The sequence below is a fragment of the Mirounga leonina genome, unplaced genomic scaffold (assembly GCF_011800145.1).
Source record: "Mirounga leonina isolate KUSES-001 unplaced genomic scaffold, KU_Mleo_1.0 Mir_174, whole genome shotgun sequence".
NCBI classification, from domain to species: Eukaryota; Metazoa; Chordata; class Mammalia; order Carnivora; family Phocidae; genus Mirounga; species Mirounga leonina.
Genome location: NW_023270451.1, coordinates 15,193,200 through 15,221,003, shown reverse-complemented (window position 1 = coordinate 15,221,003; position 27,804 = coordinate 15,193,200). Strand labels below are relative to the sequence as shown.

Here is a 27,804-nt window from a genome sequence, read left to right as displayed (position 1 = left end):
TAATATTTTTTCGGTTTGGAGAAAAGACAGCTTGGGATGGAGGAATTTGGATCATTTTTCTGACGTGTTCTACTTGTCTCAAAGAGATTTGATCTCTTCCCTTTGAATATCCATGACATTTCATGTTTCTCTTCGAAGTGATGATGGTGACAGTAATTATGGAAATAGTAGTGATGGTATTAGGAGCAGGAGCATCTGTCACTTATGTAATTGTGTGCGCACTGTGTGTGTGCATGTGTATCCAAACATGGCCTCTAATTCTTTTTTTCAACAGCTATGCAATTTAGACATTAATATACCCAGTTTGTAGATGAGAGAACTGAGGCTTAATGATGTTAAGTAATTTCTGGAAGGTTATAGCTAGCCACAGCTAGTAAGTCTTAAGACTGGAATTCTAACCCTAATCGTGTCTGCTTCCAAATCCAATGCTTTTGCATCCTCTGCACATATTTTATTTTTTTTATGTTCTAGCACTTTGTGAACCTTTCTTATCACTATTAGACTGGAACCACCTTCAGAGCAATTTATCTTATTAATATTTAAATTCCCCACAGTGCTTTCTTCTATACACAGTAGGTACTTAATAAGAACTTCCTAAATAGTAAGTTGAAGCATTTGAAAGGAAATCATACAAAAGAAGATACAGACTTTTCTGTATTATTCCATAAGGCAGAATTTGGGTGAACTTACAGAAGGTAAATTCCATTGGTACATAATGATGTTCAAATAAGCAGAGCTCCCCACTTCTGGAACAGCATGTTTTGTCAAAAAAGCAAACTTGTAGCCAAGGCTAGAAGGGTGCCTGGCAGGGCAAGATGTTTTAGAAGGAAGCCTGGAGAGGGGACATTTGACTGTGCAACTTAGTCATCCCTGGGGCTAGGAAATTGATGGAATTTGTCTAGTACTTTCTTTGCCCTTTAATGAACTTCACTATTACAAGTTATTCCAAATGCTCAATGTCTCTTACACAGTAATTGTGAGTTACATAGCAAAGGTAGGATGTAGGAGACACTAAAAAGTAGGGTATAAAGGGATACTGCTTTTAAAACTGCCTTTCTTCCTATATGGTTTAAGTAAGTCAGTTGGAGACTGTGTTTCTGAGTTAGGATGATGGGGAAAGACCATGGTATTTCTCAGTGATTAGGGAGTTCTAAATTTGTAGAAAATAAAATTTCATGATAGTCTTCTTTATTAATTTATTATTTTTTAAATTTAATTTAATTTTATTATGTTAGTCACCAAATAATACATCATTAGTTTTTGATGTAGTGATCCACGATTCATTGTTTTCATATAACACTGAGTGCTCCATGCAGTACGTGCCCTCCTTAATACCCATCACCAGGCTAACCCATCCCCCCACTCCCCTCCCCTCTAAAACCCTCAGTCTGTTTCTCAGAGTCCATAGTCTCTTATGGTTCATCTCCTCTTCCGATTCCACCCTTCATTTTTCCCTTCCTTCTCCTAATGTTCTCCATGCTATTCCTTATGTTCCATAAGTAAGTGAAACCGTATGATAATTGACTTTCTCTGCTTGACTTATTTCACTTAGCATAATCTCCTCCAGTCCCATCCATGTTGATGTAAAAGTTGGGTATTCATCCTTTCTGATGGCTGAGTAATATTCCATTATATATATGGACCACATCTTCTTTATCCATTCATCTGTTGAAGGGCATCTCGGCTCTTTCCACAGTTTGGCTATTGTGGACATTTCTGCTATGAACATTTGGGGGCATATGACCCTTCTTTTCAGTACATCTATGTCTTTGGGGTAAATACCCAATAGTGCAAATGCTGGGTCATAGGGTAGCTCTATTTTTAATTTTTTGAGGCACCTCCACACTGTTTTTCAAAGTGGCTGTACCAAATTGCATTCCCACCAACAGTGTAAGAGGGTTTCCCTTTCTCCACAACCTCTCCAACTTTTGTTGTTTCTTGCCTTGTCAATTTTTGCCATTCTAACTGGTGTAAGGTGGTATCTCAGTGTGGTTTTGATTTGAATTTACTTGATGGCTAATGATGATGAACATTTTTTCACATGTCTGTTAGCCATTTGTATGCCTTCTTCAGAGAAGTGTCTGTTCATGTCTTCTGCCCATTTTTTGACTTGATGATTTGTTTTTTGGGTGTTGAGTTTGAGAAGTTCTTTATAGATCTTGGATACCAGCCCTTTATCTGTAGTGTCATTTGCAAATATCTTCTCCCATTCTGTGGGTTGCCTCTTTGTTTTGTTGACTGTTTCCTTTGTTGTGCAGAAGCTTTTTATCTTGATGAAGTCCCAAAAGTTCATTTTTGCTTCTGTTTCATTAGCCTTTAGAGATGTGTCTTGAAAGAAGTTGCTGTGGCCAATGTTGAAGAAACATTTTTTAAAATGTCTATGCTACCCAGAGAAATCTGTACTTTCAACACCATCCCCATCAAAATTCCAATGACATTTTTCAAAGTGCTGGAACAAACAATCCTAAGATTTGTATGGACTCAGAAAAGACCCCGAATCGCCAAGGAAATGTTGAAAAAGAAAAACAAAGCTGGGGCCTCATGTTGCCTGATTTCAAGCTCTATTACAAAGCAGTGATCACCAAGACAGCATGGCACTGGCACAAAAACAGACATATAGACCAGTGGAACAGAATAGAGAGCCCAGATATGGACCCTCAACTCTATGGTCAAATAATCTTCAACAAAGCAGGAAAAAATATGCAATTGAAAAAAGACAGTCTCTTCAATAAATGGTGCTGGGAAAATTGGACAGCTATATACAGAAGAATGAAACTCGACCATTCTCTAACACCATATACAAAGATAAACTCAAAGTGGGTGAAAGACCTCAATGTGAGACAGGAATCCATCAAAGTCCTGGAGGAGAACATAGGCTGTAACCTCTTTGACATTGGCCACAGCAACTTCTTTCAAGATAGTCTTCTTTAAATTATTTTTTAAAAACAGCTTTATTGAGATTGAATTGTCAAATTAGACAATTCAGTTGTCATATTAGACATCAGTGTTTCTGGTATTTTCACCCCAATCTAATGTTAGAACATTTCCTTGCCTAAAGCCCTGGCTACAATCTGCAGGACAATGTTCAATCCCCATGGTGTCTTCCACATAAAGGAAGAAGAGGGCCCAAGCTTTGATGCATTTTGAAAGGGCACAAGGAGGTAACCACAAGGGGAAAGAGAAAACAGCAGAACCTTCATAGAAAAGGAATCCAAGTGATGCTGATATGTAGATGGGTGAGCTGAGGAGAAGCTTAGAGCACATTAGATGTTGAGCATGGCTTTGAAGGAGGGGATAGGTGCAACTTGGCAGAAGGGTGTGGGCATGTCAGAGAGACAAATGATGAGGGCCCAGTGTCTGGCTACTGGAAGAGATCAAGGATTGGACAAGTCAGGAAGACAAGCAATAGACCGCCTGGTTGGGAACACACAGGTCAGAACATCATAGAGCACAAGGCAACTAGGTTGGAGTGGCAGTTGGTAGACTTGTAAAGCACATATAACTTAGCTCTACAGAATTCAGCCAGTCTACAGAAGCCTTGGTGCTTCTGTACAGGGACATTTGAAGGAAGAAAGCTGGCAACCATGGACAAATGCAGCCTCAAAATTTGTCTAAATTTTAGTCTTCCCTGTCCTGAATTTTATTTTGACATGAGAATTGATACCTCCATGTGTTTCTCTAAAATGTATTTATTCACACGTAAGATAAATACTCGGACACTATGGTCTTCTCTAATCTTACTGGCAATTTGATGAGTTTTGTTCTATTAGGGTTTTTTTGGGTTCATAAAATGTTTCATAATTTTATCTTGACTTGCCAAAGAATGAGTTGATTGTTGGTTTTTTACCTGCACTGTGAGCCATCTGGTGCTAAGTCATCATTTATATTATTATCTTTCCCCAGCCAGCTCCACTTGAAATCATCTGTTCCGGTTAGAAAGAGGCATAGATTCAATCTGCCATGTGAAGCAAGAGGCCTCATAAACAAAACTGTTACTGTAGAGCATTTGAAATTTGGCTTCTCACTGTTTAAATGTTTAAAGGTGGTGCACATTTTCTAATTTTTAAACATTTACTGTGCTTGGATTGAGAATCATGTGGTCAGCTGACTTGTCAAAAATATATTTCCTCATTTTACTATTTTTACTCTAACTGAACTGACCCTTCTTGACTGGTATTATGTCAGTGTTTACTAGCTGTGTCTAATTCTTGGACAAGTTGTTCAACAGCTCTCACCCACAGCTTCCTCATTTATAAACTTGAGGATAATAGTACTGACCACCAAAGTGGTGGGGAGGAGTACAAGGTGCGCCCCCAGGATCAGTGCGAGTGCTCAACCTCAGCACCAGCCCCACTCCCACGCGGGAACCACCTATTTTCAACAGTGCCGTAGCTCATACCTAACAGTGCGATTTTAATTCATGTCAAAATAAATCAGCAAATTTGTGAATTCATTGGGTTGGAAATTTGTTTTCTCTACTTGCTAAGCCAGATTTTTAGAAAGACAATCCCCCAGATATAATGATTTGCTTAGATTCTCTGAATTTTATGTGCCCTTTTTTCAGAGGAGTTGAGAACCCCTCTGGATACAGGATCTAGTTTATTTTTTTTCACTGTTAAAGAAGCTTCAGCAGGAGCAGCCATCATTTTACAGCTGGGAAGAGAGAGGCAGATGGGTCCAGTGACTGGTTGAACTGTATTATGATGTGGGCCATAAAATGAATGCAGAAAGAGGGTTATAAAAGGAAAAATATGTTATTTATAATTCTGTTGAGACATCTACCTTTTAAACTATTTCCTTTAAGCATCCTTTTTCAGATAAGTTAATTTGCTCTTCCATAAGAGAATACTTGAGAATAAAATTGAGTGGTCTAGAGGGTGTGCTATATATAATTTTCTATTAACTGAAAATAGCTATAGAGAATTGTCTTTAATTTTGTTTCTCCAGCTTCGGTATTAGACTTATTATTGCAAAAGCTGTTTTGAAGGAGAAAGCGTTCTTATATTGGATTATATGTCTATTGAAGGAAACAGTCTCTTTTTAAAAACTATAGTTATGAAATTATTTATCCTTTGCATTTAAAATACCGTCTTATTTTTACTGAGCATATTGATTTTGTTTGTGAAATGGCTAACCCATTTAATTTTTCTGGTTTCACAATGAGAGTAATTTTATAATCGCAACTTTCTGGGTTTGGCTGAGTTATAGTTATCTTGCGTATTTGGTGTTGTGTAGGGGTATGTGTATGTGTGAGAGAAAATGAGAAGATAAGGTTTGAAAGACTTCTGTCTTTGAAAATAGAGGTCATCTTAATTCTGATGTTAGAAGCATCTGCAACAGGGCCCAGAAAGAAATGTTTTAACTATGGCTCTTGTAGTCTAACATCATGGTATTGGAAAAGATTCAGAGAGCAACCACATGTATTTGTGAAATGCAGGATTGAAATGAGAAGCTAGATATAGTCTTTTTAAAAACATACACCTTTTCTTTTGTGATCATATTGTGCTAGGCATGGTGATAGTTGCTGAGGGTGAGGGAAATGAAGAGTGTAGTGAAGGTCTCCAAATGGAAAAGGTAGTCTCTTCATAGAAGCACATGTCATTGTGGAATAAAGTGAATGAGTGGCTACAAGAGTAAGGATTATAATCATGTATCTATATTTTAAAGTGGAATTCCATGATGATGAACGTGCTGCATGGATGCGGTAAGGCCCACCTGTAGCTCATAGTAAAAACACGTGGAAGAAACGGCCATCGTCCCAACCAACGTTTGTTTTTTTTCTTTTTATCTCATTTTGTTACTAATGGTTTAGATTCTTTTCACCTGGCCCTTCTATTCTTTCACTATTCGACTTTTCCTAGGCTTTCTGTTTAATGTTTTTATTACTGGAAAGTTAAAGCAAATAAAGCATCTTCTATGACCTGCGAACTTTTTTTTTTTTTTTCCCAGACGCAAATTATGTACAAGTGGATAGAGCCCAAAATCTGCCGGGAGGATCTCACAGATGCTATTAGGTTGCCCCCTTCTGGAGAGAAGAAGGACTGTCCACCTTGCAACCCTGGATTTTATAACAATGGATCATCATCTTGCCATCCCTGCCCTCCTGGAACATTTTCGGATGGAACAAAGGGTAGGATGCCGATTGGACCTTTAGCAAAATAATCTTGCTGGACTATTGTGACCTTGTTCTTCATTGTTTTTGTGGAAGACTTCTTTATAAAACATACTTATCTCACAGAGACTGAAGAAGAGTTGAGAAATATCCTAATGAATTGTGAGGTGGCAGTGGCTTCGTTAACATACCACGAGGATAGATTTTTATTGGCATTTTGTGTAATGCGTGTAATACCCTCTTCACGGGATGACTCACTCTGCCTTTGAATGTTGATAAAAAAAATTCCACCATATTAAGTGTTAAGGATAGACACTCCTTTTCCAGTGAGGGTGTACACATATATTCATGCAAGCATAAAATATAACCTCTTCTAATTCAGCTTTGGAACAACAAATCACATTTTGTGCTATACTAATAGCAAAAATTACTCATTTTGGACATATGGTAGTGAAGATAGTCTCTTAATTGCTTCAGGGTGTACAGTAGAGAAAATGTTAGTGCTTATCAAATAATATAGAAAGTGCTGCAGAGTTTGTTTTAATTTTGGTAGACAAAAATTACAATGCATTTCAGTTGTAGTCCTCTCATTTGAATTTAGCCATGCCATCTGCTTACTACCCAGAGCCTTAGATAGCATAAGAAAGACTCAAGAGTCTGATTGACTTGGTTTTGAATCGACATCCCACAGGGGACTGTGAGTGTGATTTATCCAAGTTACTTAAACCTTTTGTACCTCCATTTTCCTGTCTGTAAAATTGTGGGTAATAATATCTAGCTCATTATCATTGAGCAGGTTATGTAAAAATGTGTCCTAAAGTAATTTGGTAGCAAGAAGTGTTTGCTCAGTGAACATTTCTCTCTAATGACATGATTAATGCAAAGTGTGTTGGGTAAATTCAGAAATGGTTGGAAAGGACACTTCCGTTTCATTGTTGCAGATACTAATTTAAATCAGGTTTATTAATAAATGTGACTGTGAACTTCCAGTATCATTTTTCGACATAGCCAATATTTGAATTTCAACTAAGGAGTCCATAATTAAATGGTATAATACTCTTAAGTTTAATAACCAATAGGAAGGCTGAAATATTTCCTTGTTTATGAGGTGGAGGGAACTGATTCTAAGATCACATATAAGAGAACTAGTTTCAGATTATCCTACTTGTGGAGGGTGATTTGATGTTAGCCATTACTCTCAGAAATGAAGGAAAAAATAATTTTAGAAGATTTTATATTGATCCTTTTCCTTTTTCATGTTAGTCAAGTGTATATGGGTAAATTATATCCAGAAATATTTTTCTTTCCAGATTGCTTTAGAAAAAGTTATTAATTCTTAAGGGAATTTGTGCTCTACTGTCTCTCTTTCCTGCTTCCTTCTCTGCTAATTAAAGTTTAGTAGTTCTTAGAACAGAGGAAGAGGAAGATATCCAGATGCAGTTTAACTGTAATTGTTTATTTCACTTGTCTGTCATAGAATGTAGGCCGTGTCCAGCAGGAATGGAGCCTGCACTTGGGTTTGAATATAAATGGTGGAATGTCCTTCCTGGCAACATGAAAACTTCCTGCTTTAATGTTGGGAATTCAAAGTGTGATGGAATGAATGGTGAGTTCAGAATCGCCTTGTGGATGTATCTGGGTCATAGAGACTCTTGGACCCAGCTTTCTAAAAACATACCAAAAATGGGTATGAGGAACTTCATTCCTATCAGTTAGCTATGTGTCTGCCTTCCAGCCCTCACATGGAAATAATAAATGGGGTATCACAGCCAGTTGACTTTTCTGTAACAATATAAACTATTTTGCATTTTTTTTGGAGTCAGCTTTAAAGTAGATATTGAGGATCGCCATTTATGGTTATAAATACCAGAGTAGATCACCAAGGGATGTAATGAAATCTATGTCACTTGCCATTTTGAAGGGTAGGATGACAGCATTTCTGCCAGAATTGGTTGAGTCTGGCTCAGGACTGAAATGTGTCGAGAGGTGAAATCGTCTCTAACTCCCCTTCCCTATGAAATCTATGACTGTGTGTACAAAATATATATAAACCCCACTTACTGAAAACTTGAAAATGTGACGGAGTTCTATAAGATTGTGGCTGACTTTTATTTGTTCCAATATTTTAAGACCTGAGAGAGGCTAGCTCTTCACTGTTCTGAAATATTTGCTGGTTGAATGAGTGACAGTATCTGTACGTGTATTTTTAAACTTGATGCTAGGAGTAGGTGTTACAAATACTAGGATTTTATATCAAAATGCATCCTTTTACTCTTTTCATTTCATTAGCAATTTTTATGAGCTCACTTTTTCTCCATATTATATTTTGTTGTTTTAAATAATTCTTTTAAATTGCATCAGTTTTAAATCAGCACCTATCTGAAATACATATACTTGGGATGTAGGAAGTGAGGTGAACACCTGAAAACAAAGATTGAAAAATAGTAGGTCCATGAATAGTGTTGGTTAAACAGATGAGTGAGAGAGGGAAAGACAAAGCCATAATATATATTAAAAATTATGAAATATTCTCTTTTTTGACCAATAATCCCATTTCTAGGAAATTATCATAAGGGAGAAGAAGAGAAAATATAGTAGGTACTACTTGACCATGAGGGTTTGTGTTCCTAAAAGATCCTGTGATTGATTTCTAAGTTGAAGAAGTTAAGATCTATGGAGGAAAAATAAGATTGGGAAGGCCAGGGAATTGAATGAACTCATGAAAGCATTGTGTGTGTGTGTGTGTGTGTATTCACTTACTAGTAAAGATTATCTAGAACTTTTATTTGATCTTTTAGAGAACTTGGTCTGCCTCTCGTGATAATACTCAACGTAGCCACTTGCTCCCTCCTTTACTTAGAGAATCTCTTAGTGCAGAAATAAAATCTAATCAGGCCAAAATTAAAAATGCTTTAACTGAGATGCAGTCTAAAATGGATGCTCTAACAGCTAGGATAAATGAGGCAGAAGAGAGTCAGTGACACAGAAGACAAGATGATGGAAAGGAAGGAAGCTGAGGGAAAGAGAGAAAAACAACTAATGGACCAGGAGAGGAGGCTTTGAGAAATCAGTGATATCATAAAGCAAAACAACATTAAAATTACTGGGGTCCCAGAAGAAGAAGAAAGAGAGAGAGGGACAGAAGGTATATTTGAACAAATCATACCTGAGAACTTCCCTAATCCGGAGAAGGAAACAGGCATTCAAGTCCAGGATGTAGAGAGAATCCACCCTTCAAAATCAATAAAAATAGATCAACATCCCAACATATAATAGTGAAACTTGCAAATTTCAGAGATAAAGAGAAAATCCTGAAAGCAGCTCAAGAGAAGAACTCTTTAATTTACAGGGGTAGGAACATTAGACTGGCAGCAGACTTATCCACAGAGACTGGCAGACCAGAAAGGACTGGCATGATATATTCAGGGTACTAGATGAGAAAAACGTGCAGCCAAGAATACTTTATCCAACATATCTCCTTCCATTCAGAATGGAAGGAGAGGATAGCTTCCAGGATAAACAGAAGCTAAAAGAATTTGTGATTACTAGACCAGTCTTGCAAGAAATATTAAAGGGGATCCTGTGAGTGAAGAGAGAGCCCTTAAGTAACATAGACCAGAAAGAAACAGAGACAACCTACAGAAACAGGGACTTTACAGGTAATACAGTGGCACTAAATTCGTATCTTTCAATTGTTACCCTGAATGTAAATGGGCTAAATGCCCCTATCAAAAGACACAGGGTATCAGGTGGATAAAAAAGCAAGACCCATCTGTATGCTGCCTACAAGAGACTCATTTTAGACCTAAAGACACTTCCAGGTTGAAAGTAAGGGGGTGGAGAAACATTTATCATGCTAATGGACAAAAAAGGAAAGCTGAAGTAGCAATCCTCATATCATACAAGCAAAGACCGTAGTAAGGGATGAAGAGGAACACATCATACTTAAAGGATCTATCTAACAAGAAGGTCTAGGGTGCCTGGGTGGCTCAGTCAGTTAAGTGACTGCCTTCGGCTCAGGTCATGATCCTGGAGTCCCGGGATCGAGTCCCGCATCGGGCTCCCTGCTCAGTGGGGAGTCTGCTTCTCCCTCTGACCCTCCTCCCTCTCGTGCTCTCTGTCTCCCATTCTCTCTCTCGCAAATAAATAAATAAAATCTTAAAAAAAAAAAAAAGCAAGAAGGTCTAAAAATTATAAATATTTATGCTCCTAACTTGGGAGCAGCCAATTGTATAAGCCAATTAATAATGATATTAAAGAAACAATTGATGATAATACAATAATAGTAGGGGACTTTAATACCCCACTCACTGCAATGGACAAATCATCTAAGTAGAAGATCAGCATGGAGTATTTCTAACTTTGAACATAAACACTAATAGTCCTTTTTTTTTTTTTTTTTTTTTTTTTACCATATTTAAAAAGGTTGTTGGAAATCAATAATGGGATTTTTACTGATAAAGATGCCTCATTTCATTTCCAGGTTGGGAAGTGGCTGGAGATCATATCCAGAGTGGGGCTGGAGGTTCGGATAATGATTACCTGATCTTAAACTTGCATATCCCAGGATTTAAGTAAGGAAAACCAATTCTGATTCCTTTCTGTAAGAATCCTCATGCCTGTTTCCCTATAGAAATAGATGAAATAGGACTGCCTTCATAAAATATACTTACATTGTGATGGACTTAGCAAATAACAAGCTGTTTTAGGATAATGTATTACATTTAAGAATATCTGTAGAATTGTAACTATAACTATTAGTTGTATATTTAGATGAAACTGAAAGTTTTTAACAATAATTTTATCCAAATGTTACAATAACCATGATTATTGGATGCTTAATGAAGAGGTCTTTGTCCAAGTTGTTGTTTGTGGGGGTATCTTTTGGTTTATAAGTTTATTTTTGTCTCAGTTTTATCTGTTAAGTAGTATGTTATAACTGTTTAAATCACTTTTTGCTTTAGTTCTCCATGTTGAAGTTTCCCAATAAGGCATATTTTTCTTACTTTAGGATGGATGGTAATATTTACACAGGAGATTCAAGCATATTACCATCGTTGTGTAGACTCCTTACTGGAATGGTCTGGGCATGTAGAGATGGAGTAAGGAAGAAGTTGTGGCTGTGGGGAACCATGGATTAGGGGAAGAGAAGAGCATGGCTTTCAGCTTAATGGAAAAAGTGACTTAGTTTTGTGCCATACTCTATTTAGAATATACAATAAATATTATAATTTTAATCTGTCAAATAGGCCACCAACATCTATGACTGGAGCCATGGGTTCTGAACTGGGAAGAATAACATTTGTCTTTGAGACCCTCTGTTCAGCTGACTGTGTTCTGTATTTCATGGTGGTAAGTGAAAGAGGGGCTTTCAAAGGCGGGTTTCTAAGCTTAGCATGTTCTTTCAAGTGTCAGTTCATTCATGCAAATTGGGATAAGAATCCCATTTTTCTTCCCATTCTTAGGTCTCCTTGCAAAAAATTAAAAAATATCTAAAGAAGTCACTAAGAAATGTGCAGTGCAGCCCACAAAGAAAGCTTGTGTTCCTCATGGGGAGGACTGAGCAAGGGGGCTTGGGTGACTGACGGAAGTCAGGGAATATTAATCTGGTAAAAACTCCTTCATAAAGATATGCCATCAGCACAAAGAAATTCTCCTCTAATAACCATTCTGTAGTTCAAACCACTAGGAAGGAAAAACCTGTATTTATAAGTGAGGGTAGAAAATAATGGGGGTGTAGGGCATTGGGAAGAAAGGAAACTCTTCACTGTTAAATTTAATAACTATAGGCAAAGAACATTACTATGTGCATGTCATAATTTTGCTCAATTTTTTCTAGATGCCCTACACATTTCAACTCTTAGCTTGAGAAAAGTAGGAACATAAAATTTATTAAGACCTTGTGCGGGTATTAGAAGATTGTTGGCTAAGATTTTAATACTGTAAGTAGTGACTTCCTAGACATTGTTTTTGCTTTTTCCCCAGTCTTTTAGTAGCTAGAAAGCAGTCTGTTAACAGTTTCCTCCATGATATACAAGTTAGATGAAGATTTAAATATTTATTTGTGGGGTGCCTGGGTGGCTCAGTCTTTAAGCGTCTGCCTTCAGCTCAGGTCATGATCTCAGGGTCCTGGGATCGAGCCCGGCACTGGGCTTCCTGCTCTGCGGGAAGCCTGCTTCTCCCTCTCCCACTCGCCCCCCTGCTCATGTTCCCTCTCTTGCTGTGTCTCTCTCTGTCAAATAAATAAATAAAATCTTTAAAAATAAATGAATAAATGAATAAATAAATACATAAATAAATAAATATTTGTGATTACTACCAGCTTCAAGGAAGGCAGACTATTTTCTTCCTGGCGGGGGGTGGGGGGACGGGGAAGGACTTTGTCGTAGTGAAAGAAGATCATGAATAATCTTCAACACATCCATTTAATACGCCACAAATAACTAATAATTATTCAATTCGCAGCTCTGCCTTCCTATTTCTTTAATCTGTTAGTTCTTCATCCTCAGTACCATTGCTGAAGTCCAGACTCTCATTATTTCTCAGCAGCTGTCTGTATTCTCTCTCCATTCTCGCATATATGCGGCTGTCAAAATTACCTTTATAAACATAAAAAAAACAGTAATGGCGGCCTCCACAGCAAATCTGCCTCCTTCACCTTGCTGGCTGGCTACTGCCTTTGGCAGTGGCCCTTAAAGTGTGGTCCCTGGACCAGCATCACCTGAGAATCTGTTAGAAACGTAGGTTTCTCAGCCATATCCTAGTCTTAATGAGAAACTCTGGTGATGCGCCCAGATATCTGTAGTTTAGTCAGCCATGAGGGTGGTTCTAACATCAGCTAAAGTTTGAGAACCAATTGCCTCTGAATATGCTTAAACTTTCTTAGCATGACATCATTATGGCTTTTTGTACTCTTTGCCCAGCTTCTGTTTCACAAGTCCACTGTTACTACTCACACCTCTTAGGACACCGTGAATCTGTTAGAGGGACACCCTGTACTTCAGTTCTCCTGCCTTGGCACTCTAAGCCCCAATGGCTTTCTTCCTTTGGCTCTTCGGTCTGGCGAACTCCCGCTCATAATTCAAGGGCTGCTCAAACTTCACCTCTTCTGGGAAGCTTTCTCTTACTCCTTAAGTAAAATTAGCCGCTCTCTCTAGAGTGCTCCAAAAACTCTTCGAGAAAACTCTATTTTAATTATGTGACTATATTGATGTTTTTTCTCTCTCACTTGACCAAGCACTCCTGAGGGTAGAGATCACAGCTATTTATTTTCATGAATCAATCTTTTTTTTTTTTTTAAGATTTTATTTATTTATTTGAGAGAGAAAGAATGAGAGAGAGTAAGCACATGAGAGGGGGGAGGGTCAGAGGGAGAAGCAGACTCCCTGCCGAGCAGGGAGCGTGATGCGGGACTTGATCCCGGGACTCCAGGATCATGACCTGAGCCGAAGGCAGTCGCTTAACCGACTGAGCCACCCAGGCGCCCAGGGTTTATACTCTTATTGTTGCACTATTACTATAGTAAAATTGGAGATAAGCCAAGTGTTCATGAATAATAACATGGATAACTCTTTTTTTTTAAAGATTTTATTTATTTATTTGAGAGAGAGAGAATGAGAGAGAGAGAGCATGAGAGGGGGGAGGGTCAGAGGGAGAAGCAGACTCCCTGCCGAGCAGGGAGCCCGATGCGGGACTCGATCCTGGGACTCCAGGATCATGACCTGAGCCGAAGGCAGTCGCCCAACCAACTGAGCCACCCAGGCACCCTTTCATGAATCAATCTTAAGAGTTTTTAGCTCATAGCAGAATCTGTTAGTTTTCTTTCCTCTCTGATTTGGTTTTCTCACAGGATTTTTTGTGATGTCAGTTAAATAGTGTATAGAAATGCTTTCAAAAGCATGCAGTGTTGTACAAAGGTAAGATGGCATTATTTACGGTAATGCAATAAATTCCACTTATTATTGGAATAAACATCTAGAAATATGATGTTTAACAGAGCACTGTCTGTGTATTCTGAGCTTCTTTTAGGAAGTGGCATGTATGGTGGTTTGGTCATTTGGTAACGTGGGGAATTCTGTAATGTGTAACCAGCACATTCTGTTATTCCTGTCTGTGGTGTGAACTCAAGACACATCTCTTTATAGCATATTTGATTACTTTATAAGGTTTGACTCCTATGTTTATAACAGAGAAAGAAACAGACATATCTTGGGCTCATGCCGTCATATTGTCAACATCCCAGATAATGTAACAGAAGCCCATCCAAATTTCTAAGTCATCTATTAGGGTTTCTGTAGGGACCACTAATTAGAAAATTCAAGGCTAGGTTTGGTTTTCACTTCAAATTAATTAGATGCGTATTGCATTATTTGGTTGACTTACTATATTTGCTTTCTAATCACATTAATGACAGCACATTGGTTGGAATGTTACACATTTGTAGAATATTCTAAATATTGAATTTAGCTAAGGAAATCAGAAATAAGAGATTACACGAATTCCTTTGGAGTTCAAGTTTAAGCAGAAGAAGATTCTTTGGACTTAAAATAACATTCTGGTTAATGTACACTTGGAGAAGCCTGGAAGTTGCAAGTGTCATTCAGAGGGAACTTAGAATTCCTGTGCAAGAGCTGCCTATCAGAATCTCGCAAGGAAAAAGGCAAACATGGAAAAACCTTGCTATTCTCTGAGGAGCCTAGAAGTTTACTGTGAGAAGTTGGAGGAATTATGTTTTCCTTTCAAAGTGTATTTCCTAAGCTAGAGTCACGTGCACACAGGCACACGTGCACACATACATTTCTTAAATGTACTATAATTTGATACCTCTTTCAGGTTATATTGGCAATGTGGTTGAAAAATTGTAATTACTAAGCTAGTGAGCGCTTGTGTAGACTTGAAGGGAGGTTTTGAGAGTTCTAGGGTGATGTGCTCTGCAGATAAATATTCATTGACCCTACAGGGGTTATTGTAAAGACACATATTTGTAATGTATACATATGTATATTAATCCTGAATTTGTGCTTTTTTGTTTATATTTTTCTACTATATATTAGGATATTAATAGGAAAAGTACCAATGTGGTGGAATCATGGGGTGGAACCAAAGAAAAGCAAGCTTACACCCACATCATTTTCAAGAATGCAACATTTACGTTTACATGGGCTTTCCAGAGAACCAATCAGGGTCAAGATGTAAGTTCCAAGCCCTTTTTTTTTTTCAAATACAAAGATGACGCTCCCAATGGACATTCATACACAATGATCACTCAAATCTTTTGGAGGAAAAGACTTAGTTTTTTATTGATGTGGGATCAATCATTTGGTTAGGGAGTGGATTTGGATAAAAATGGTATATATATTTTTTGAGAGCAAGAATGTATGAAATTGAATAACACAATGTCTCTTTGGATTGTTCTATACTAAACAAATATATTTGTTGAAAGCTTAACTATGCTAAACAGATAATTTGTTGAAAGCTTAAGAGAAAGAAAATCTGATTTTGTAGTTATTTAAAAACATATTTTTTAAAGCTTTCTAAGACTTTGAGAAGGCTAGTGACTGTCTTCCTCTTTTTCTGAATGATCTGACATTTGTCCTGGAGCCATTAACTGGCGTTGGCTTATTATTTCATTGTAGTGATGTCTCCTTGTATAGCCTGGAGAGTGTGTATGTACACACAATTGGGTTAACACACAGAATTATTTATTTTCTTCTACTGTCCCTGCTAGAGTAGACCCTAATCCTCCCCTAAGTAAGTTCCACTGTATGTTTCAATAGTAGCAGGACTGTTACTTTTGTGGATCTCCATAGACGTGAACTTCCCAAGGTGCAAACAAGGTAAACCACTTTAAACTGTGGTGACAAATGCAGAACATCTTCTCTTGTCTCTTTGGGCTTTCATTGGGAAACCCATTCTCAGTTGTTACTTGATGCTAATTGTTCTTGATGAGTGTTCAGGTTACCACCAGGTGGGGCATGAACGTGCTGTGGAGTGCTTCCTTGTCTTCCTGTTGTCTTTACCCCAGAGAAAAACATTAAGTAGTCTAGGGTAGCTCTGTTCTCTACTGATAAAATGTTGCCCACTGCCTGGTGAGAACTAGATCTTATTTGACCCAGTGTCATAAGAAGGAAAAGTATAGTTAGACCCAGGGATTTGCTCTCTACTATGCATCCCTTCACTAGAAATCCATACATAGGGAAAGTACTGGAGAAAGAGAGAGAAAGGCTCAGAGGGGTGGTGTGATGGCATCACAGTGTTGGGTGAGGAGCAGAGTCCTAGTCTTTCAAGACTAACCCCTCATCTGAGGCTTTACCACTTGCTATACGGCAAATATCCTATTGTCTCATTACAGTTAGGCTGATCCCTGAATAAACTATGATGGGAGATAAAGTTGCTCCTCTGTTAAACCATACCAGTTCTTCCAGATGTAAAGCCCATAAATATGCCTGATCTTGGCGGTGATTGCGGATAACCTCCTGGAACTCCATTACTATGGAAATTAGCTCCTAGTGTTAAGATTTAAGATTTTTTTTAAAAGAACCAAGAAGAAATAATATTAATCCACTATCGATTATAAACTGTTAGGCTGGAACACTCTGCTTAGCTATTTTGGTGATATCAACACAAAACAATCTGGTTGTACAAGTAAGCCCCAAGGCGGAAGTCATTACTTTCTACTCTCTTTCTAGAATAGACGGTTCATCAATGACATGGTGAAGATTTATTCTATCACTGCCACTAATGCCGTTGATGGGGTGGCGTCCTCATGCCGTGCCTGTGCCCTCGGTTCTGAGCAGTCGGGCTCATCGTGTGTCCCCTGCCCCCCAGGCCACTACATTGAGAAAGAAACCAACCAGTGCAAGGAGTGTCCACCTGACACCTACCTGTCCATACATCAGGTCTATGGCAAGGAGGCTTGTATTCCATGTGGGCCTGGGAGTAGAAGCACTCAGGTGAGTGAGTGTGTCTTTTGGTTCTCCCCAGGAAAGCACACTTTAATAGAGACACTCACAAGATATCCTTCATGTTTCTCCAGGAACTACGAAGTAGTTCTATTTAGAAATGGCCTTTTCATTCTTCTTCCTGTTTTCTCTCCTCTTACATTTATTAAGCACTTGAACACGTATTATATGCCATGAAAGTCCTAGTTCCTGGGGGCATAAGATATTAAGAAAAGCACCCAAATAAGAATGCTTTCCAAAAATATTAAAATTAGATTTTTGTGTATTCTGTTAAGGGAGAGCGAGTAAACTCCCCTGGTGGGTTGGCCATAGGAATATATGGAGCGCAGCAAGTATATCTTGGAATATTTTAATTATTGTTTAGAAATTCTCCATATTCATGTGATAAAATATAACTAAGACAAAATTACCAGAAGAGTTTTTAAATGTAGAACTGTTTTTGAAACACATTTTTCATAGCAGCTAATATTTCCTTTTCTACTATATATATATTTTTTATTTCTTAATCTTTAATCAAAGGACCACTCAGTTTGCTATAGTGACTGCTTTTTCCACCATGAAAAAGAGAATCAGAGTTTGCACTATGACTTCAGCAACCTCAGCAGCGTGGGCTCATTAATGAATGGACCCAGCTTTACCTCCAAAGGAACCAAATACTTCCACTTCTTCAATATTAGTTTATGTGGGCACGAGGTGAGTTCTGGCTGTCAGAGTGAGATGGAGCTGTGTTTCAGTTCTGATTGAGTTGATATTTTCTGTGTGGATGGCCCAATAAAATCTCTACAGAAACTAACAACCAAATGTCAGAAACGGAGCTGTGATTGCTTAAATCCTGTGTTGCCTCCTAGCACATTGGCAGCTTTCTCCAGCAGGGCCAGCCTTGTCTGCATCTCCATCCATCAAAGCACTTATTCCCCAGCCCCTGGAGCCCCAGAGCTCAGAGTTAGGGTGTAGGTGCTTGAAGGATCTTTCATTTCTGTCCAACTGGTTCAGGCTTGTCAGTCCCACCTATTTTTTAGGCAGGCAGTTTTGGTTTGAAAATGTTCTACTGTTCTTCATATTGTTGATTTTCTGTTTTAAAAAGAAAAAGACCTCCAAGAGGGAGTTTGTCTAAAAATAAAAAAGGAGGTAAACAGAGAACACATGTCAGCTGATCAGTTGGTATCTGCTAATAAATACTGGGATCTTATCTTTCTGTGGGAAGAAGCTTTAATTAATGCTGGTAATGGGAGGAGTTAGAGGATTAGATGCCCAATATTTTTATAGATCTATGAGGTTAGGGTTGGGAAGTACGTGTATGTATACACCATTAGCAAAGATGAAAATGTAATAAGGCATTTCCTCCATGTTTTTTTCCATATTAACTCTGATATCTCCAGTGGTCTTCATTATGAGATGCTGTGCCAAACTTTGTACAAAGGAAATAAAAAGAGATCTGATGACCACAGACGTTTTCAGGCAAAAAGATCTATAAATTTTATGTGGTGTGGTGTTTGTCCTTTTCTGATTTTAAAGGGAGTGATCTAACACACTCGATAGGTTGTCACTCAGTTCATTCAATGAATAAATACATATTAAATACCTGTTCTGCTAAATACTGAGTGGAACGGTGAACGAGATTCATTACATTATGTGTTATATTTCTTTTTGTCCTTACGCCTGTGTTAGCACTGTCTTGCCTTCCCTCTATCCCCTCTTCTTTTCTGTCCTCTTTATTTTCCTTTCCTTTTTATTCTCATTCCTTTCCTTTTATTGCTGTTTTCCTCTTTCTTTCCTCAATAGCTTCTCTCTAATCTTTTCCATTGCTTTCCTCTTCTCAGCTTCAACAATTTAACAATAATTGTACCTGTACTATGGTGAAAAAGCTTAGTAGAGGGAGAACATTTTATAAGTTTGGACTGCTAGCTACATGAAGAAGTTAAATCTAGGTTCCTTTCTTAGTGCCCATGTGTGCTCACCCTACATCTAAGAGCAATAAAATCATCATCTTTTTTCCCTTTATACATTCCTACATAGGAATTATAAAGCTGTAGTTGTTTGCAGTGGGACTATAGTATATTTAAACCGTCCTCCAATTTTTATAAATTATATATTCCAACTGATTAAATGATTTAAAAAGTAAACTCCTGTATTCCCTTCAACTTTCTGTGTAGTTGAGTAGTTACACGTTATTGAATCTGAGTAGGTGAATAAAGACGCTTGTAGTGACCAACTAATAAGAATTTAGATGGTGTCCTAGGATTTTGCTGCAATAAGACTTCTATGCTTTCTTCTTCAGACTTCACGTTACCTTTCTGCCACAGTAGGCCAATAAAGGTGAAGGAAGAGCACGTCTTTTTCTTTGACATTAAAACCTTCACCAGGGTTATCTGGTCTCTTTGAATGCATTGTTATCCTTTGAATTGAAGGTTTCATGGGTGACTTTTAGTTCCTTAAGTTAGATGGCTTTCATCCAGCACAAATGATGCTTGCAGTTGGAAGAGCAGTGCAGTCTTGAATTTCTATATTCATTGTAATTTAAACGACTCAACCCTAGTTAAACACTGGAGTTCCTCAAGAGATTTTTAAAAAAAAATGCCAGTGCCTGGGCCCCACACCATATCAATTAAAGCAGAATCTCTGTAGTGAGGAGAGAGCCCACTGCTCTATTAGGGTCATGAGCTCTCTGAGATCTAATGTAAAGACTGACTCTTCTGTAAAACCTCTTTGTGACTTTATTTTCCTAGGGGAAGAAGATGGCTCTCTGTACCAACAATATAACAGACTTCACAGTAAAGGAAATGGTGGCAGGGTCAGATGACTACACGAATTTGGTAGGAGCATATGTATGCCAGTCAACTATTATTCCTTCTGAAAGTAAGGGTTTCCGAGCAGCCTTATCATCACAGTCCATCATTCTGGCAGATAGATTTTTAGGTAAGCTTCATTTGGTTCCTGTATGCATGCATGCAGTTATTCTAAAATTACAGTACTGATAACTTGTCATTGTGTTGGTGTTTGCCATAGATGATGAAGGCCACAGGTAATTCTAAATCATCACTTTGTAACATGGTTCAAAAGCCCCTGCAGTTGAGATCTATTGATCAATCTGAGTGCAAGCATCTGCTGAATTTATGCATTAACTCATATGTGATAGGATGTTTTTTGAGAGTCTGTGCCTTTCATCAAATTCTCTAGGAATTTAAGAAGCAGAATAAGTTTAGAAACCAAAACTATAAACAAAAGAACAGTAAACAAATATTGTGTAAACCTAAATCATAATATCTACCACCAGTTTTCATAATCTTTTCTCATACCAAAAGGAAGCTGGTGACACTTAGCAAAGGTGAAGGTGCTGAGCTTTATTCCCCGTCTGTCCTTTCTGTCTTTGTGGACTAGAGGGCATAGGAAAGTTTTAAGAATGACCTCTTAGTGATTTTTAGGGATCAAGTTCATTAGAACCTCTGGGATGATGATATAACATATAACAGTATAATAATTTAACAAGCTTCTTAGGTGATTCTAATGTACAGCAAATTTGAGGACTGTTGCTATTGACTCCAGAGGAATTCAGCTTTAATTTTCAGCACCAAGGTAATTAACAAGCTTCTTAGGTGACTCTAATGTACAGCAAATTTGAGGACTGTTGCTATTGACTCCAGAGGAATTCAGCTTTAATTTTCAGCACCAAGGTCAGTTACTGAATTCGCGCTCAGTCTCCGAACTCCATGTCAGAAGGAGAGGTTGCTGTTATTGCTGGCATTTTGGCTCTGCTGTCATTTTGTCTCCAAGGGATGGGAGAAATGCCTGACTTTTAGATTAAACAAAATTTGGAGTTGCTTTCTGGAAATTATTGGGTACAAAAATTTTTGTTTTCTCAGGTGTGTCTATATTTAGTGAAAAGCTGTATTAGCAAAATAGCCAGCTTGTACAACAAAACTCATCAGAAGCCAAGAATTTTAATAATGCTAGAATGTTGAAATGTTAGAGCTGGAAGGGGCTTTAGAGATCATCTCAATTATTTCATGAATTTTACAGATTTAAGATGTAGGGCCCAGGGATGTGAAGTGACTTGAGCAAAATTACAGGGCTGTGGAGTAGATTCTTTTCTTTTTTATTCTTTAGAATTTGGAATGGTTCTTGATCTTACCATGAATGCATAAATTTAATACAATATTTCTGGTCAAATGACAGTATCAGATTAAAGCTGCTTTCAATTCAGATACACAGACTAAATAAATCTAATTTTTCCATATTGCTTAATAGCTTCTTTTTATTGTCATCTAGGAGTGACCATTGAAACTACATTGCAAAATATTAATATAAAAGAAGAAATGTTCCCAGTAACCCCTAGCCAAATACCAGATGTGCATTTCTTTTATAAGTAAGTGAAGATGCTGCTTCCCTTGACTATTTTAATCAAAAAAATGTCTTTTCATGGTACCTAGCATAGTGGCTTATTATACTTAATAGATACTCAATGATTGGTTCTTAAATGGAAGACTTAGTATAAAGTAGGAAAAATGAACTATTTTGAAAATATTACATATGTTCTGATATGTATAAATATATATCTTTTCTCTGGTTATATGTATTTTATCTATATCTATTTTTTCTATATATTCTATTTTATCTGTTATATATAAATATATATATATATTCTTTTAAATTAGGCAAAAAGAGACTCTACTTCCTTGTCCAGGCAGTATTTGTAATTCACATACTTAAACATCAGCCCAAGTAGATACAACCTCTCTTCCCTTTAAAAATTTTTGTGATTATGACTTTGATTATAATTATGGTAACTTGACTAAACACCTTGAAGATAACTTATTACTTTACCGGAGAAGACAGTCCACTTTTCCTAGGCAGTGAAAGTAAATGAGCTCAGTTTGTATTAAAATTCTTAATTAGTGAATCTGGACACATTTTTCTTTTTCATTGTTGCATAAAGCATGGGAGCAGTTATACACAGGATATTTATGTCTTGGTGGTCTATGTCCTGTCTGTTCTGTAAAATGCCATTCGCCCTGTAATAGGTCTTCTACAACTACAACATCTTGTGTCAATGGCCGGTCAACTGCTGTGAAAATGAGGTGCAATCCTACCAAACCAGGAGCAGGAGTGATTTCAGTCCCCAGGTATTCTTACTTCTATGTGGTTATTTCACATTTGTATTTATTGTGAGGCAGCAAAACTCTCCAGAATCTTACTATTTTAAAACATATTCTCTAGGAATGCAAAGCAGAAAGAACAGAAGAATATGTAGGTTTTTGTTGTAGGGATGTGCTGAGTGTCTCTTAAGAGGAATAGGTTCTCGCCAATCTCAGTACTTCCCAGTCTCTTTAATGGCATCTTCTCACCCTGTTTGCCTAAGTGTCTAATAGTCTTGAAAATTATTTAATATATAATTATTGTGTTTGTATCCTTGTATTTATTCATAGTGTTTAGTCCCAATTTGCTTAAGAGCTGTGCTATATATAACCTAGCTTGTAGTTCTTCATCAACAGTGAACTACCTTGGTGATCTAGATGGAAGCAATCTACCCTCTGAATTGTAGCTTCTTCCTCTGTAAGAGGATAGGGGCCAGGGTAGATCATTTGTATGCTCCATTTCCAACTCCTCCATTTTCTGATGAATGGTGGCAGAATCACCAAGGTAGAGTCTCATCTGTAGAATACATAATACAATTCATTTAACTTACTGGCATTGAGGCAACAGCTCTCCACAGTCTCAATCTGACTAATACAGTCCACTTGGGTGGGAACACTAAGAGAAAATGAACAATTTCATGCCCTCAGAACTGTCAACTTACTTACTGCTTTCATGGTGTGAGTGACACGTAAATGTCTGCTGATTTTCATTCTTTGCACTTATTCATTGTTCTGTGTGTAGATTATTCCTAATCTTTGTGCAGGATTCAGGTGCCTTTCGATCAGTTTGACTTGCAGGTTTTTCTCTGTCAAGCTAGCAAAAGTGTATATTTTTAAAAAAGAAAATAATTGACTTAGTTTTGTTTTTGATAGTTTCACGATAACCCTTGAGAGATTGAAGCTCTTCTGCTTATGTCACTGCAGTATTGGAAATCAGTGGTTTAAGCGTTGTGTCAACTACTTGATATCTTAAAAATATTAGCAGTGCTAACAATATTGTGGGTTTACTTTGGTTCATAAAGGTACACTAGTATTCACATCTCACCAACTGTGTTTCTCTGGTTCTCATGGATCTGGGAATTAATTTTTCTTTTCACCTTTTCAAGGTGAGAGAAGTATATGATGAGAGGAGAACAATGCAAGGTAATAGACATCAGTGAAAGAGACAGAGGGAGCCTGATGCTCAAGAGCATCATGTGGTGGAGGATCCGTGGGCCAGCATCCAAGCTGGAGTCAGGGCAGCAAACCACACTTTGTTTATGAGAAGGTGTGTTTAGAGTTGCTTTAATTATTCTCCAATATCCTACCATATAGCTTTGAGGTCACATGCTTCTTCTATTCATGGTAGCACCTATAAGGTCTTTTTTTTGGACTTAGCAACTAGCCTCTCTGAGTCTGGCCTCTTGGAGTCTTCCTTGATGGCTTCCAAAGCCTTCTCCAGGGCTCTGGCTAAAGTAGATAATATGACCAAAGATAAGGTGTGTCCTTTAGAAAGTATCTCACTCTCACTCCTCCAAGGTTGGTTCTGATCTTTTAAAGTAATAAAAAAAATAGTCTCATGATGTTAAATGATAATAGCATTTAGAAACTTGATTTTTTTTCCTTGTAAGGAGAGGAAAAGTTAGTTTTTCCTTTGACCTAGCAGTTTGTTCTATTTACGGAATTTAGCTGTCTTTGCCAGGGTTTCTTAAGATCACCTGTGACAGAATACCTTGGGGTGTCTATTTTAAAAACCAATTTCTAGATCTTTCATGAAACCAAAAGAATCTCTTGAGTGTCAAGCACAGAAATTCTTTTTTAAATACAAGGCAATCCTGGGTTGCCTAGCGGGCTCAGTTGGTGGAGCGTGTGACCTTTGATCTCACGGTCGTGAGTTTGAGCCCCACATTGGGGGTAGAGATTACTTAAAAATAAAATATTATAGGGGCACCTGGGTGGCTCAGTCGGTTAAGCAACTGCCTTCAGCTCAGGTCATGATCCCAGGGTCCTGGGATCGAGCCCCTCATCGGGCTCCCTGCTTTGCGGGAGGCCTGCTTCTCCCTCTCCCACTCCCCCTGCTTGTGTTCCCTCTCTTGCTGTCTCTCTCTCTGTCAAATAAATAAACAAAATCTTAAAAAAAAAATAAATAAAATATTATAAAAAACACAAGGCAATTCTGATGCAGATTAAAATTTTGGAACTAATCTTAATCCACATTTTGGTATTTTGGTGATTTGGCTTGTTTTTTTTCTGAGACAAATTCTCAAACAGTTCTGCATTTTAGTTTTCTGAAAGGTTAATTTAAAATGTCTTGGTCTACAGGGTAGTTCTTCACCCATATTTGATAAAACTCTCTATATAATTATGATGCACATTGAGGTTTGAGGACCAGTGCTCTAGGCAACGGCTGGAACCCCACAACCTAATGAAGGTGCTAACCTTCAGTTCTTGCTTCAATCAGTTCCCCATGAGGGCACAAGGGGGAGCTCTGGGATCAGCATATGAAAAACAGTAGCTTGTTCTGAAATAATTAGAATTTTTTTTTAGCTTTGGGGCTGTATAATGATTTCCTACTAACAGTAAGGAAATGTTAACAGAGCCAGGTTTCTCAGGCTACTTTTGAAGAGGATTTACTTTGCAATTTTTGGGGGTTGGGGGGGAGCTTTAAGATCTCCAGAAGACGGAGGAAGGTGCTAACCAGGCACTTGCCTTGCAAAATCTCATATGCTGTGACCAAAAAGTCTCAGAAAGCAGACTTTGGCAGTTTGGAAGGGATGCCACCCCCGGGAATTCTCCTCTCTTGGCCAAGAATCTTGGCAAAGCAGGCAAAGGAGACTTGAGTAGTAGTGATGTTGGTTGGGGCTCTGAAGCTTGTGACCTGAGAAAATGTCATAACACCCTTAGCCTTGGGAAAATGAGAATGTCTTAAGAGAGCGTGGATGGGCAGGAGAAAAGGGGCAATGTGTGTTCTCTATGTATCTCATAGGAAATTTAGAGGGAATTGCAAATTATTGGGGCTGCCTACTAATCTGCAATTGGAAAACAGCATCCTGTCTGTGTTTGGTCTGGCAAATGCAGTTGGTTTCTAATTCCACAAAGTGTCTGGGGAGGGAGGGTGTGAGACATTTTAGATAAAAACTTAGCAGCATGATGTCTGTGGCAGAAGAAATCTGAGAGCCAGCATAGACTTTTGGGGATTTCCAGGTGCAGTTTGTATCTTGGCCATTGAATGAATTTCTAACAAAGTAGACTGCTGATAGCCCTCGATAGATCGCCCTCCAGCCTTGCCTCCAGTCATGATCCTAGGTAGTTAGAAAAATTGAAGGTTCTTTTTTTGGTGGAAAAAATGTAGACCTAAGCATTGTGTCCAAAGTGTTCTTTCAAATACATGAGAAATTTCAAATATATGAGGAATTTCTAAAAAAATGTTATTAGGGGCACCTGGGTGGCTCAGTTGTTAAGCGTCTGCCTTCGGCTCAGGTCATAATCCCAGGGTCCTGGGATCGAGCCCCGCATCGGGCTCCCTGCTCAGCGGGGAGCCTGCTTCCCCCTCTCCCGCTCCCCTTGCTTGTGTTCCCTCTCTCTCTGTGTCTCCCTCTGTCAAATAAATAAAATCTTTAAAAGAAGTGTTATTAGAAAATGGGCAAAAGGAATCATTTTTACTCTGATGATAGAGCTGTCATAGCACATGGGAGACCTGAGTCAGACCCATTTGCTTGACACCGTGGGGAACACTGAGGACCTGGGGTGGATAGCTGTGGTAGCACAGTCAAGATGGAATGATGCCCTGACTATGCCTATTGTTCTTTTCTTCTGTCATGTTTTCATCTTGCCATTTTTCCCCTCCAGTTCTTCATAGGTAGAGATTTACAGAGAAGCACACTAAGCAAAGAGGCAAATATCACATTATCTGGGGGATAACTCAATTGATCTGCAAGTTACTGGTGCCTTGTTTAACATGAGTCATCCTTCCTCCAATGAGGTCGTCTTCAGTAATACTATGAGCTAGAGGGAAATCATCATCCTCTCTCTTTCTCTCAACTCATAGCTATATTTAACTGCTTGGGTAGTTTATAAATCAGTCTAAAACTCTTTTGCCAAAACCTCCTTCAAAATCCAAATTCATCTTTATCATAAATGTAGCCTCGGCCTCAGAGAGTCAGGCTGGTGGATGGTTCAGGGGCAAGTGGAGAGGGGCTGCTCCCCATTAAAAAAAAAACAAAAAAAGCATAGCCTCTGAGAATATTGTATCTCACAAAAGGAATGCTTCAGAGGTCTGTCCTGATAGCACTGAGAGGTTGAATATGCCAGGGCTTTATTCCACAGGCTCTGATTTAGAGTTGCTCTATCAAAATCACCAGACCTGTAGGACACTTGTGTTTTCTTTGGTCTTTGGGAGAGGTCTCTTGCAGCCATAAAGTTTATCCATTTTAAGGTGGTAAAAGCCAGAGGATAATGATTGGTTAAATGGGTTCCTTGTTTTCTTATTCCTCTGAACCATTTATGGACAGATAATAGATATCTAAATCTGTACAAGTTAAATTTAAAAGGCAACAGAATTTGAAAGATTAAAGCCAAGTGTGTTCTTAGAACAATGGAAAGTGAGGAGGCATATAAAAGCACTCTAAGCATAAGTAAAAACCCGTTATGATCAAGAAATGGAAAAATTCTAATACAGAATTGTTAAAATTATACAGTTCAAACACTAATGAGTAATCTTAGGACATGACATAAAAAGATCACAAAGCAGTCATAAAGTTTAAGGATCCATTTTGAAATAAGGATGATAAAGCTTTGAAAGATTTTGCAGAGGGACTGGGCAGTGTTGGCTAATGTAGTTTGTACAGGTCTTGATCAGATTTTGGCTTTTGGTAATTAACCCAGGGGAGATCTGCAAAACGGGAGGTTTTTGCAGGGGACTAGTAGAATTTTATATCCCTGGATCGAAGAGGTCTGGATCAAAAAGTCTTATGTTCAAACTCAATCATAAGTGATTTATACTCTTCAGCTTCAGGGCAAACAAAATTAGAGCAAGATCCAAAGCCATTTTATTTACCCCATACAAGAAGGCTTTCTGTCCATTGGCATTCTCAGCAGAGAAATGCTGAGCTTTCTCAGAAGCCAAAGCCAAGGGGATTTACCAGCAGCTGGTCAGAGAGCATCACCCATGCCAGAGGATGCCAGTCTCAGAACTCCAAGATTGGGAAACCCCAGGAAGCCCAAAAAAGCCTCACAAGAAAGAAGCTGAGTAACAATTGTGCTCTGACACCAAATGAGAAAAGTTCTAGCACTTAAAACTATGGCCTTTTCCCCCAGTCTCTTGAGACCAGCTACAGAAGTGTCAGAACCATACTGACAACGTACATGAATTTAACTTTGGAGTTTGAGTAAGGTTTAGGCGAAAACAAGTTTACACTGTTTTATCAACTCTCCAAACAATTAACAGTAGGTTGAGTATTGGGTTGTAATAGTTCATAAGAAAATAAAATTATTGTCCATGAATTTTTAGTATGAACCAAGGAGATCCTGCTTTAGGTAAGATGATTCATTTAAAGGAGGACACTAATAACTTGTAGCTTCATCCACTTTCCCCCCAGAATATGTATCCCATTTTAGAATC

The 27,804-nt window shown here is 38.2% G+C and overlaps 1 protein-coding gene across 1 annotated transcript in view; it reads left to right on the top strand.

Annotated features, from left to right (window-relative positions):
- Nucleotides 1–27,804, top strand: part of ELAPOR2 (endosome-lysosome associated apoptosis and autophagy regulator family member 2) — a 96,275-nt gene that overhangs the window by 43,798 nt on the left and 24,673 nt on the right. The window contains exons 10-19 of the mRNA XM_035020477.1: nt 5,950–6,130; nt 7,590–7,718; nt 10,596–10,686; nt 11,362–11,464; nt 15,166–15,303; nt 16,801–17,064; nt 17,593–17,766; nt 19,800–19,989; nt 21,340–21,436; nt 22,092–22,193. Of these exons, the coding sequence (XP_034876368.1) occupies nt 5,950–6,130; nt 7,590–7,718; nt 10,596–10,686; nt 11,362–11,464; nt 15,166–15,303; nt 16,801–17,064; nt 17,593–17,766; nt 19,800–19,989; nt 21,340–21,436; nt 22,092–22,193 (1,469 nt within the window). The remainder of the gene's footprint in view (nt 1–5,949; nt 6,131–7,589; nt 7,719–10,595; nt 10,687–11,361; nt 11,465–15,165; nt 15,304–16,800; nt 17,065–17,592; nt 17,767–19,799; nt 19,990–21,339; nt 21,437–22,091; nt 22,194–27,804) is intronic.